The sequence below is a fragment of the Pipistrellus hanaki genome, assembly GCF_964339955.1.
Source record: "Pipistrellus hanaki genome assembly, chromosome: 2".
Taxonomy (NCBI): domain Eukaryota; kingdom Metazoa; phylum Chordata; class Mammalia; order Chiroptera; family Vespertilionidae; genus Pipistrellus; species Pipistrellus hanaki.
The window spans coordinates 3,648,174-3,660,265 of NC_140504.1; the positions used below are offsets into that span (position 1 = coordinate 3,648,174).

General features: G+C 57.0%; 1 protein-coding gene across 7 annotated transcripts in view; it reads right to left on the minus strand.

Moving 5' to 3' along the window:
• Positions 1–12,092, minus strand: part of ERG (ETS transcription factor ERG) — a 197,272-nt gene that overhangs the window by 85,538 nt on the left and 99,642 nt on the right. For 3 of the 7 annotated variants that reach the window (XM_084873654.1, XM_084873652.1, XM_084873650.1), the window contains exon 1: positions 3,275–3,470. The exons of 3 other annotated variants lie outside the window; for them this stretch is intronic. In XM_084873654.1, the coding sequence (XP_084729780.1) occupies positions 3,275–3,292 (18 nt within the window). In that variant the 5' untranslated portion in view covers positions 3,293–3,470. Of the gene's footprint in view, positions 1–3,274; positions 3,471–12,092 lie in introns of those variants that run through there. One more of the 7 variants, XM_084873655.1, reaches the window with a different exon arrangement.

Sequence of the window (12,092 nt, forward strand, 5' to 3'; positions counted from 1 at the left end):
CCCCCAACAAGGGATGAGACGGTTCTCACTCCACGGAAGCCGTGGGCCGGTGAAAACCGTACACACCCCCCGAGCGATCGAGCTCATCACACCCGGGAGGCGCCATCCCTCCCGGACCCGGAGCCTTTCCGTTGCTTCTGGGCTCACACAGCAGAGCCGACCGCGGCGAGCGCCTGCTCCGAGCGAGGCCTGAGCGGGTGGACGGCAACCGCAGCCCCAGCGCTCCTTCACAGACGGGAAAGCCCGGGTGCGGCAAAGGGACGCTCCGGGCTGCAGTGCCCGGCCCCGGCCTCCTCTGTTCAATCAGAGAAAGTGACTCATCTCAGCAGCGATTGGAAACAGCGCTATCTGCTTCCTCATCGGCTCGGCGGGAACTTTCCATATCCTGTGGGATCCTCTCCGTGCTGGCTGGCTCCCCCTCCTGCACCGCCAGGTCGCTGGGATAAAGGAAAATCCCCACATCCCCCTCCCCCTTTTCTTAATGACTGAAGACCATTCACCTCTGGAAGCAGGGGCTGTGACGGGCCCCGGCACCACCTAAGGAGTCCAGGGAGAGCAGGACTTCCACCGGTGTGGCTCAGTGGATAGAGCGTCGGCCTGCGGACTGAAAGGTCCCAGGTTCGATTCTGGTCAAGGGCATGTACCTTGGTTGCGGGCACATCGATGATTCTCTCTCATCGATGTTTCTAACTCTCTATCCCTCTCTCTTCCTCTCTGTAAAATATCAATAAAATAAAAAAAGACGTTCACCAGACTGAGCCTGTCCTACTCCTGGCCCCGCTGTCTGCGGGGAAAGCAGCCCCTGAGCGGGGACCGTGGCTGCCGCAGACTTCCCCAGCGGCCTGCCGCTTAGCCAGCCGGTCGGGGAAGTCTCCGGGGAGGATTAAAAACACCCACAGGAGCACAAACAGCGCCCCAGGACTACCAGGCGCTGCTGTCCACGGGAGAACGGGGCGCGGGTTTGGGGGGCAGCGGGGAAGGGGTGTCCGCACTCCTCCTCCTTGTCCCAGGGCACAGAACCAACCCCGATCCGGGACCCGCACTCGGGGACCTCACCCTCCACGTCCATGTCCTTTATGACAACGCGTCATCTGATCTCAAAACCCGGGAACACTCAGAGATCAGCGTGAGCTCCTGAACCCCCTTTCCTTCTTCCCACAAACACTGTGTCCCCCATCCCAGGCCAGCACGGGAAGGTAAGGGCCAGGGCCGCCGAGGCGGCATCCACACATTTAGCCTGTCTCCACGCCTCCTGGGCCTCAGCGTCACCCGAGAAGCAAGCTCCCCCAGGTGTGGAATGCCGCCTCACCTCCGGCACTTAGCGGACACACGGGTTCATTCCCTGAGAGAGCCGAACACGCGTGTTCACACGTGGGCCCGCACCGCCTGTTGGGAAGGCCACGGACAGCCTCTGCCTGGCCTCCGCCGACGTGCACTCTGCGCTCACACAACAAGAGCTGCGGCCCACGGCGGGCCCTGTAACACGTCGGTAAAACCATCTCCTGACCCTCCCCGGGAAGGCGAGCAGAAACCTATCTCAGAGGAAGTTTCCCATAAAGAGGGGCCCTTCTGTCTTCACGGGTGTAAAGGAATCCACTTGACGTCATTTCAAAAGCCCGCCTGAGACGTAGACAGTCCCCAGATAACGCAGAGTCATAAAACGGGACGGCCGGTGGGGTACCCCGGACAGGTGTACTCTGAACGCCACCCCACGCCCCGGCTCCGAGAACAGCCCCCCGTCCTCAGAAGCTGACGCTGGGGTGTGCGGTGACTGCACCCACACTCTGAAGGGTGGTCTGTTCTTTTCATGTCCTTGAACTCATGGTCTTTTCAAAACACAAACACACATAAAATCGCACTCCAAGCTCATCAAGGCGGACAGAGAATGTCTGATGGAACTGCCATGCCACGGGGACTTACATAAGGGCGAGAATAAAATGGAGCAGGCAGCATGCGGGCTTAGAAAGTAAAGTAATCTCTCCTCCTGGAGCTGGAACGGAGCACAGGCCGCCCCAGCGCCACCATGCCGTCTGTGAGCTGCGTGTCAGCAGGCACTGACCCTGAGCCAGAGGGGGAAAGTCTCCATAAGGCGAACGCCTTGGACGCCTGAGCAGGTGGCTGTGTTAGTGAACACGGGTGGAGAAATAAAGCCAGCCTGGAAGTCCCAAACCAAGGCGGGTTTCTGAAAGTGCCCTGGCCCAGTTCTGGGCAAACTTTCATTTTCAGGAGCTTCCAAAGGAGCTGAGACCGGTGATGAAAACACACCAGAATGCTCCTCGCCTCTCTGCCGCCGAACAAAAGGCACACAGCCACCAAAACCTGCCTTTTTCCTCCTTCCTGGTGACTTTTCTCGTTTCTACAGACGTCACCCAGGCCCGGGGGCCGGGGACATATTTTAACCGACGGGCACCCCGCAGACCCCATGCCGCTGCCTGGCTCTCACACTGACACGGGTTTCACTTCCAGGAACGAGGCCGCAATCAGGTGCCCACCAACACGGGGTCACGTCCACCTTCATCTCTGCGCACCGGGCACCGGGCACATTTGCGAGAAAAACACACACCGGACCTCACAGCCCCCAGCGCGGAACCCGGGCGGGCCCTGCCGCTCCAGCCCCCCCCCCAGAGCGAACACCGCGGAGAAGGATGTGTACTCACGGTGCACCCAGAAAAGCAGGCATTTTATTAAAGACGGACCCACGGCCGAGCAAGCCCAGGGGCCACCGCGGGAGCTAGGAGAACCCTGCGTTCTCGGCACGAAGGATCCACAAAAAGCAAAGCCAACATGTGAGCGTCCGTCCCGGGACCGGCAGCCGCCGGCCGGGTCACCTCTTCTCCTCGACGGGGCCCGGCGGGCACCCCCGAGGCTCAGGAGCCACCCCAAGAGCATCCGAAAACTCCTCATCCACAGGCCCATCCTGGCCTCGGACCCTGCCCTCCGAGGGCCGAGCCGCGTCCGGACCGTTAGGGACGGGGCCGGAGCGGGAAGACGCGGACGCGGCTCCGAAAAAGCCCCGAGGCCGGAGTCCTCCACACCAGGCCACCGAGAATTTAGGAACCCCATTTTTTTCCTGGGTTTGAAGTTTTTAAGCCTTGCGGATGGTTGGAGTAGGAAAAAGGAAATTTACTAGGCAGCGCAAAGGAAATCTTGTTGTCCTCTATTGTGGCCGTGGGGGTGTTGCCCAATCCTCACTTATCTGCCTCGATAAAGGAAACCAGAGGAAAGGAGCGAGAAGCCCACGATTTCGGCCCGGCGGAAGGCGCCCTCTCCTTACCTTGATCGTGCTGGCCATCACGCGACGATCACGTTTATCGATCGGCTAATAAATGTTAATAATAATTATTGCCTCTCCCCGACCAGAACGTGGTTTTGATGGGGTTGTTTGGAGCGGATGAGATTGTGCTAAGTCTGGGAAATGAAGTCAGCGAATGGCAGGAAGAGCTTTCTATTGGTCCTGGCCGCCCAACCCCAAGAAACAGGATATTTGGGAGTGGAGAGATAAGAGACCCCGAAAACAATGTTGTTTTTCTTGATGATAGGCAGCCAGGAGTTTTTTTGGGGTGGTGTGTTTTTTTTTTTTTAGTTTTTTTTTTTAAAGGGCCTCCATTGCCCGGGACGGGGATGGTCCCAGCAGGTGTGACCCCGTGTGCCGGGGCGGCAGGCCGCGCCGGGGCAGGATGCAGATGTGGCGGGACTCCGCGTGGCTTCACACAGGCCGCCGGCACCTTGGGGACCTGCCGCGGCCCGGCCGGGCCCGCCGGGCCCCCGCTGGGGCTGCCGCTCCACTCGGACCCGGGGCCAGGGCCCAGCCTCTGCTCCTCCCCCCAAAAGGGAAATGCAGGGAGAACTTATTTCTGGGCGATGCTTGAAGACGGCCCCAGGCTTGCAGGATTTTAACAACTTTCACTTATTCCACATCTCGTTTCTTTTCCGCATCCCAAACCGTCTCTTTTTTCCCCTCCAAACACACCATGTCTTTGGGCTCTCCCACAAACCTGCTGGACACACAAAGGCTCCAGAATGAAAGGAAGCTTGGAAAATAAAGAGAAAAATAAACCTGTCAAATCCTGGCTCTCAAATATTTATTTAAAATCCAAATAACTACCCCGGCTGGTGTGGCTCAGTGGTTGAGCATCGTCCTATGAATCAAAAGGTCACGGTTCAATTCCCAGTCGGGGCACATGCCTTGGTTGCGGGCTCTATACCCTGGGTGGGGCGTGCAGGAGGCAGCCAGTCGATGATTCTCTCCCATCATTGATGTCTCTCTCTCTCTTTCCTCTCTCTTTCTCTCTCTCTAAAATCAGTAAAAATATATTTAAAACTAAGAAAGTAGAAAAAAATAAAATCCAAATAACTAAAATCATGACGACCACTCTTTAACGCGGCAGCGAGCTGGACGCACCTCCGACACAGACCCAAAGGCCCTCTGCCCGGAGATGCCCCGGAGGGCCCGAGCAGTGCTGAAGGACTGGGCTGCAAGTTCAGGGCCACACACACATCTGTTTTCCACCCGGAGGAAGTCCAGCTCGCGTAGGCCTGGACATTCCTTGGAGGACTGCGGGCTTCTAAGTACTCGTTTGCAGGAAATTACTTGTTCTCTGGAAGAATCAACACGTAGCTCTGGATCTGGCTGCATGGAAGCTGGCCCCGTCCAGAGGCGTGGCCTCCAGGGCCCACGGGCACAATGGGCCGAGGCCTGAGTCACGGGCAGCGCCTGGTCTCGGGGCCGTGTGGCCACTGAGCCCATTTCACTCCGATGCCAGGCCTGCGTGTGTCCGGGCTCCACCAGCTGCCCCAGCTCGTGTGGCTTCTGTTGTCCCATGACCTCCCCACTACGGGGAAGGCTCGATGGGGGGGGGGGGGGGGGGCGGGGGAGCGCTGAGAAGGAGGGAAGAAGGAAGGAAAGAAGGATGGAGGGAAGGAAAGAAAGAAAGGAGAAAGTGGAAGACACAACGACACAAAGGAAGAAAAAAAACAGAGAGAAAATAAATCTGGGTCCGTGTAAGAATGAGACCCTGACAGGTTCTCAGCACCCACGGCTTGAGAGACGTGGGCTTCCGCTCTTTTCATCTCCGAACAATGAGTGTGATGGTGGCGGGCTGATTAAAATTGTGTTTCCCCTGCAATTTCAAAGCACTGGGCTGTTTGATCTGGGGAGCGTCCACGGGCTGGATCAGGGGCACTGAGCAAAACGCCCTGTTTTCTCACACACACACACACACACACACACACACACACACACACCTACAAGGCTCCTTGTTTGCTCTCAGAAGCATCAAGTGCCGCCCGTGGTACCCACACAGGAGAGCTCTCTGTGGCTTTCTCAGAAAGCAGCCTTCAGGAGGATGACTCCTGTAGGCGGACCCCGCGCCCCAGCCATGGCCGACGAAGGACTCCCACGGGGTCCTGTCCCCCTGACCTGGTTATCTTCCAAACCCTCGGCTCCGGCAGCAGGAAGCCCCGGCATTCCTACGGGAACGCCTTCCTCGCTGAACGCTGACATGTTTTAAAACCTCTATCTGAACATCACTGCAGAAGAGTGACAGTGTAACGCAAAGAACGCTGAATGCCCTTCACCCAGTCCCGCCAGCGGCTGGGGCCATGGCCATCGCTGGTTCTGTGTCTTCTCTCTGAGCGAGGTGAAATGCATGTCTGTACGTATTCGTGTAAAATGCACAGACGTGTGTATTTTTATTCTTTAATAAGAATAAAGACATAAAACCAGATACTATTATTTGATCGATTTCCCGAATTTATAGCCATACTTTTCATGATGTCTGATTTTTAAAATGCATTATCAACTTAAAAAGTGATCTAATAAAAAAGCTAGTTTTGAGATAATGAATCATAAGGAAACAAATTTTCATTTGGAACGAGGCAGTGTTTGAAGGATTCTCATCATCTTCAAAGAGAGTAACTGCCGAGTCCTAGAATGGCACCACCGCGTCCCACCCCGGTGTTCTCCAAACGCTTAATGCGAAGTTCTGAAATCAATGACTATATACACGGAGTGGCCAGATGATGATGATCTCTGAACCATCACACATACACACACACACACTGAGAGGCCAAATATATATGTGTGTGTGTGTGTGTGTGTGTGTGTGTGTATGTATATATGTATATGTATACACACACACACACACACACTGAGAGGCTAAATATATATATGTGTGTATGTGTGTGTGTATATATATATACACACACACACACACTGAGTGGCCAGATTATATATATATATATATATATATATATATATATATATATATATATATATTAGAGGCCCAGTGCATGATTGGGGATTGGGGTCTGGCCAGCCTGGCCAGGGGTTGGCTGGCCTGCCTGCTGGTCGAACTCCTGGTCGAGGGGACAATTTGCATATTAGCCTTTTATTATGTAGGATATACACTGAGTGGCCAGATTATGATGCGTTCAGAGATCATAATAACCTGGCCACTCAGTGTACATAAAGGTGCTACTTTTAATCCCACTTCATTTCCGAGGAGGGAGCTGAGGGCAAGACCCGCTAAGGCGGCAGCTCATGGAAGCCTGATTCTCCCGCCGTGGGAGTGACGTGACAACCAGTTCTGCTGTCCCCCTTCCTGGTAGCTAGGAAAGCAATGTGTGTCTGCCAAGACTGAGCTCCGCCTCTTCTTTACTGATTTCAGAGAGGAAGGGAGTGGGAGAGAGATGGGAAAACATCCATGAGGAGAGAGAATCGTGGATCGGCTGCCTCCTGCACACCCCACCCTGGGGATGGAGCCCACAACTTAAGCATGTGCCCCGACCAGGAACCGAACCGTGACCTCCAGGTTCACGGACCGATGGTCAACCACTGAGCCACACCAGCCGAGCTGGTTCACCTATATTTTCAAAACACAATAAACACACCTTACAGTCTATGTCAACGTACGTGAGTAACTTTCTCTGTTTTTTGTAAATATCTGTATCGTATGAGCACAGCCTCTATGTGTGTGCACACCTAACTCACAGTCCTCCCCTGTCCACGACAGGAACAGAGCAGCTCTCCTGCGTGAACTGTAATCAGACACCCAGGAGACACCTGTGCTTCCGGCCGGTCCCCTCTCCCATCAGCCCGCCCCGTCCACCCCGACGAAGGGAGGGCCGCCCCACGCCAGGTGCTGCGCCGGCCCTCGGAAGCGGGGTGACAGGGCTTTGTCCAGTCGCTGGGTGCCGGGAGGTCGGGTCAGAGGCCAGGAAGTCTGTGAATCAGCTCACATTCCACACACATCAAACCCGCCGAGGCCGGCCCGGCCCCCGAAACCCAGACTTTTTAAGGCAAAACAATGGGACCCAGGGCCGCGCATTGTTCCTGCAGTGACACACGCGTCTCCAAGCGGGGGATGTGAGGGTTATTTATGAGGCTCCTGCGAGGAGGATATCCCCAGGCCTCTGGCCAAGACCTCCTGAGGCTGCAGATAAGGATCGTGCCGCCGGACCAGCCGCGCCATGGAAATCTCCGTCCTCCGTGGGGCTTTTCCACCCGGGCCCCTGGACCTGCGGGGAGCAGGCAGCGCGGCACACCAAGCCCACAGGGCCCACGGCACACTCCTAAGAGCCGATTCCCTGCTGTGTGTTTTTGTTCTTCGTTTGTTTTTGTTTTTTAATATATTATTGATTGCAGAGAGGAAGGGAGAGGGAGAGAGAGAGATAGCAACATCCATGATGAGAGAGAATCATGGACGGGCTGCCTCCTGCAGACCCCACACTGGGGATTGAGCCCGCAACCCGGGCCTGTGCCCTTGATGGGAATGGAACCTGGGACCCTTCCGTCCACAGGCTGATGCTCTATCCACTGAGCCACACCAGCAAGGGCAAGCTGTTTCTCTGTTCAAAGCAGACTTGGGGGGCACAGCTTCAGGCCATTGGGTAAGACCGTGTGTGTGTGTGTGTGTGTGTGTGTGTGTGTGTGTGTGTGAATGTGCAGCAAATCCTCCCAGCTCCGCATGAAGCAATCATGCATTGACCATGTGAGCAGCTACTGTTTCTCCACTGTCTCTGGCGGTGCACACCCCTCGGCGCCTCAGCTGGAGGGAGCTCGTGGAAACCGAGGAGGAAATTATCACACCCTGCGTCCCCCACTTCTCAACCCCGGGCGCAATTTCCTTCGCTGCTGGGTGCGTGTCCGCTCAGCTCGGAGGCCCGTGGAGCAACGGCCTCCGTGAGCGGGTTCCTGGGCGTCGCTCTGTGCCCGTGCTGCCAGCGCAATCCCAGGGGCCTCCAAAGCGCAGGAGGGCTGCCCCGGACCCAGGTTCCAGAGGTGGCGATGGGTCGCTGCCAGCTGTAAAGATTACCCTGAGGGCAGAGTACTGATTCCCACGCAGGAAATCAGATTAAAGAAACTTGCAGGTCTTCCTGTTTCAGTGACCACGTTGCTACGTTCAGGAGTGGGCAACAGTACGTTTACAGCTGTGAGTACAGGAAGCACAGTTCATTCCTGCGTTATTACTTATTAACTAGAGGCCCGGTGCACAAAATTCATGCAGAGGAGGGGGTGGTGTTCCTCAGCCCAGCCTGCACCCTCTCCAATATGGGACCCCTCTCGCAATCCAGGACTGCTGGCTCCCAACTGCTCGCCTGCCTGCCTTCCTGATTGCCCCTAACCACTTCTGCCTGCCAGCCTGATCACCCCCTAATCATTTCCCTGCCTGCCTGGTGGATGCCTAACTGCTCCCCTGCCAGCGTGTTTGCCCCTAACTGCCCTCCCCTGCAGACTTGGTCATCCCTAACTGCCCTCCCCTGCAGGCCTGATCCCCCCCAACTGCTCTTCCCTGCAGGCCAGGGTTCTCCCCAACTGCCCTTCCCTGCAGGCCTGGTCACCCCCAACTTCCCTCCTTTGCCAGCCTGGTCACCCCTAACTGCCTTTCCCTGCAGACCTGATTGCCCCCAACTGCCCTCCCTTGCACGCCTGGTCCCTCCCAATCGCCCTCCCCTGCTGACAATCTTGTGTCCAGATGGGAGCAGGATCTTTGACCACATGAGGGCAGCCATCTTGTGTGTTGGGGTGATGCTCAATCTGCATATTACTCTTTTATTAGATAGGATAGATACCTGGTGCACAGGTGGTTTGCCCTGAAGGGTGTCCCGGATCAGGGTGGGGGTTCCCTTGGGATGTGGGGCAGCCTGGGTGAGGGGCCTGTGGTGGTTTGCAGGCCAGCCATGTTTCCCCACACACACACTCCCACCCCCGCAACCCAAGTGGAGGCCCTGATATCTGGGGTTTATTTATCTTCTACAATTGAAACTTTGTAGCCTGGAGTGGAGCCAAGCTTCCTGCTCACTCGGTGGTGGCAGCCATTTCTGTTGAGATTTATTTATCTTCTATAATTTAAACTTTGTAGCCTTAAGAGGAGGCCAAGACAGGCCAGGGCTACAGAAGCTTGGCTTCCACCACCGCCAGGGGCAACCCTAGCCTCCTGCTCTCTCCAGCTCTGTGGCTCCTGCCATTTTTGTTGGGATTTATTTATCTTCTATAATTGAAAGTTGTAGCATCAAGTGGAGGCCTGGGCCTACCAGGGTGTGTGGAAAGCTTGGCTTCCTCCATTGCCAGGGAAACCCAAGCCTCCCTCCTGCTCACTCTGTGGCCGCAGCCATCTTGGTTGGGGTTAATTTTGCATACTCTCTCATGATTGGCAGGTGGGTGGGGCTTGTGGGTGTAGTGGAGTGATGGTTAATTTGCATATTGCCTTTTTATTAGATAGGATTGTTGTATTATTTTCCATATGGACCACAGTGAGCCTCCTTCTTGGCCACCCCACATAATCTGGGAACCACTAACTGTATGTGAAGGTCTATATCCACACAGCTGGGCACACAGAGAGGGTGAGACTCCTCTGACTGCCACAGGTCGCCGTGAGGCTCGCTCCAGCACCCCTGACCCATGATTTGGGGGTGCGCCCTGCCTAGTGTCCTGCTCCTCTGCCCTGTGTCCAGTCCCCCTCTTCAGATATCACATCTGTCCACCCTGAGAAGTCGCCTGGGGCTACCGAACTTAACTTACATCTGGACCGCTAGCCAGACTTTCCATGTGCTTTTTGCATGTATCATCTCATGGGTAAGCTATTGCACATCAACATGTATTTGTCTTGGTCTGTAATGACTTTACAAATTCATTTTAATAAAACACACAGTCCTTCCTCAGGAAAAACAGTCAATTGCACAACAGCACCAACAAGTGGCAGGGCCCGCCCAGAAGCCGGGACTGAAGACACTCTCTGTGCCAGAGAGGCCTCTGTCCGTCCTTCTGCAATGGCCCGGCCTCTCCCTCCGCGGCCTCTCCCTCCGCGGCCTCTCCCTCCACAGCCTGCTCTGCATCTGTGTTTGCTCACGGGTGAGTCTCAGAGAGCAACCACAAACGGGCCCGGAGCACGATGCTTCTCTTCAATGCACTGACATGCAGGAGGGCCATCTGGCCCGCACCCACTAAGCCAGCCAGCCTGTGGGGTCAGTCCGCCACGGAGCTGCTGAAATGGCCCCCATGCACTGTCCCCCTCTGCACTGTTCCCCCCTCTGCACTGTCCCCTCTGCACTGTCCCCCTCTGCACTGTCCCCTCTGCACTGTCCCCTCTGCACTGTCCCCTCTGCCCTGTCCCCTCTGCACTGTCCCCTCTGCACTGTCCCCTCTGCACTGTCCCCCCCTCTGCACTGTCCCCCCCTCTGCACTGTCCCCTCTGCCCTGTCCCCTCTGCACTGTCCCCTCTGCACTGTCCCCTCTGCCCTGTCCCCTCTGCACTGTCCCCTCTGCACTGTCCCCTCTGCACTGTCCCCTCTGCACTGTCCCCTCTGCACTGTCCCCTCTGCACTGTCCCCCCTCTGCACTGTCCCCTCTGCACTGTCCCCTCTGCACTGTCCCCCTCTGCACTGTCCCCTCTGCACTGTCCCCTCTGCACTGTCCCCTCTGCACTGTCCCCTCTGCACTGTCCCCTCTGCACTGTCCCCCCTCTGCACTGTCCCCTCTGCACTGTCCCCTCTGCACTGTCCCCCCTCTGCACTGTCCCCTCTGCACTGTCCCCTCTGCACTGTCCCCTCTGCACTGTCCCCCCCTCTGCACTGTCCCCCTCTGCACTGTCCCCCCTCTGCACTGTCCCCTCTGCACTGTCCCCTCTGCACTGTCCCCCCTCTGCACTGTCCCCTCTGCACTGTCCCCTCTGCCCTGTCCCCTCTGCACTGTCCCCTCTGCACTGTCCCCTCTGCACTGTCCCCTCTGCACTGTCCCCCCCTCTGCACTGTCCCCTCTGCACTGTCCCCTCTGCACTGTCCCCTCTGCACTGTCCCCCCTCTGCACTGTCCCCTCTGCACTGTCCCCTCTGCACTGTCCCCTCTGCACTGTCCCCTCTGCACTGTCCCCCCCTCTGCACTGTCCCCTCTGCACTGTCCCCCTCTGCACTGTCCCCTCTGCACTGTCCCCTCTGCACTGTCCCCTCTGCACTGTCCCCCCCTCTGCACTGTCCCCTCTGCACTGTCCCCTCTGCACTGTCCCCTCTGCACTGTCCCCCCCTCTGCACTGCCCCCTCTGCACTGTCCCCTCTGCACTGTCCCCTCTGCACTGTCCCCCCCTCTGCACTGTCCCCCTCTGCACTGTCCCCCCTCTGCACTGTCCCCTCTGCACTGTCCCCTCTGCACTGTCCCCTCTGCACTGTCCCCCTCTGCACTGTCCCCTCTGCACTGTCCCCTCTGCACTGTCCCCTCTGCACTGCCCCCTCTGCACTGTCCCCTCTGCACTGTCCCCTCTGCACTGCCCCCTCTGCACTGTCCCCTCTGCACTGTCCCCTCTGCACTGCCCCCCCTCTGGTTCAGTGCCTCCCCTTCTGCACAGGGAGGTGGAGGAGCTTCTTAGATGAAGGGCAGTTCCGATCCAGGAGCCCAGCTCCTTCCCAGGTCACCGTCCATCTGTGCGTTTAACTCTGTGTGAACTCCCTGAGTGGAACCCACGCTCTGATGCGGACTAATTCACCTTTCAGCTAAGCCCACTACAAATCCCAGCATTCCCGGCGGGACAGGGAGATGTTCCCTCTTCAGACTGTCCCCGCGAGGCCAGGAGACAAGCGCTGTTTGCCCGGTGCCTGTGACCG